Here is a 363-nt window from a genome sequence, read left to right on the forward strand (position 1 = left end):
TCGGGGTTGAGGATCTTTCCCTCCTCGGGCATGCAGGTCAGCATCCAGGTCTCGAAGAACGGCACCTCGCCCGGTGGGCTCGACTCTGACAGGATCACCTGGAAGGGGACAGCCACCGGGTCTGCACCCTGCTGGGGACCCCCCCACCCTGGGGTGCTCATGGCTGGGGGAGCAGCGCCGCCCTGTGGCCTGCACAGGGAGACAGGCCCTGGGCAGCCCCCAGTAAGGCACCGGTTTCCAGCCTGAGGTATCTTGTTTCCCCTTCCACCAGAGGACTCCCTGGGGGACCACGGCTTCCCTCGGGCACATGACAGGACAGGACCAGGCCCGAGGGGCTGCAACAGGGGCACCGTGTCCCCCAAC

General features: G+C 67.2%; 1 protein-coding gene across 1 annotated transcript in view; it reads right to left on the reverse strand.

Moving 5' to 3' along the window:
- The window catches only part of MED24 (mediator complex subunit 24), a gene marked incomplete at both ends in the record, with an annotated part of 12,836 nt that overhangs the window by 4,715 nt on the left and 7,758 nt on the right, over positions 1-363 (reverse strand). Inside the window, one exon of the mRNA XM_010146246.1 lies at positions 3-98. Coding sequence (XP_010144548.1) covers positions 3-98 — 96 coding nt within the window. The remainder of the gene's footprint in view (positions 1-2; positions 99-363) is intronic.

Source organism: Buceros rhinoceros, unplaced genomic scaffold, assembly GCF_000710305.1.
Source record: "Buceros rhinoceros silvestris isolate BGI_N320 unplaced genomic scaffold, ASM71030v1 scaffold20952, whole genome shotgun sequence".
Taxonomy (NCBI): domain Eukaryota; kingdom Metazoa; phylum Chordata; class Aves; order Bucerotiformes; family Bucerotidae; genus Buceros; species Buceros rhinoceros.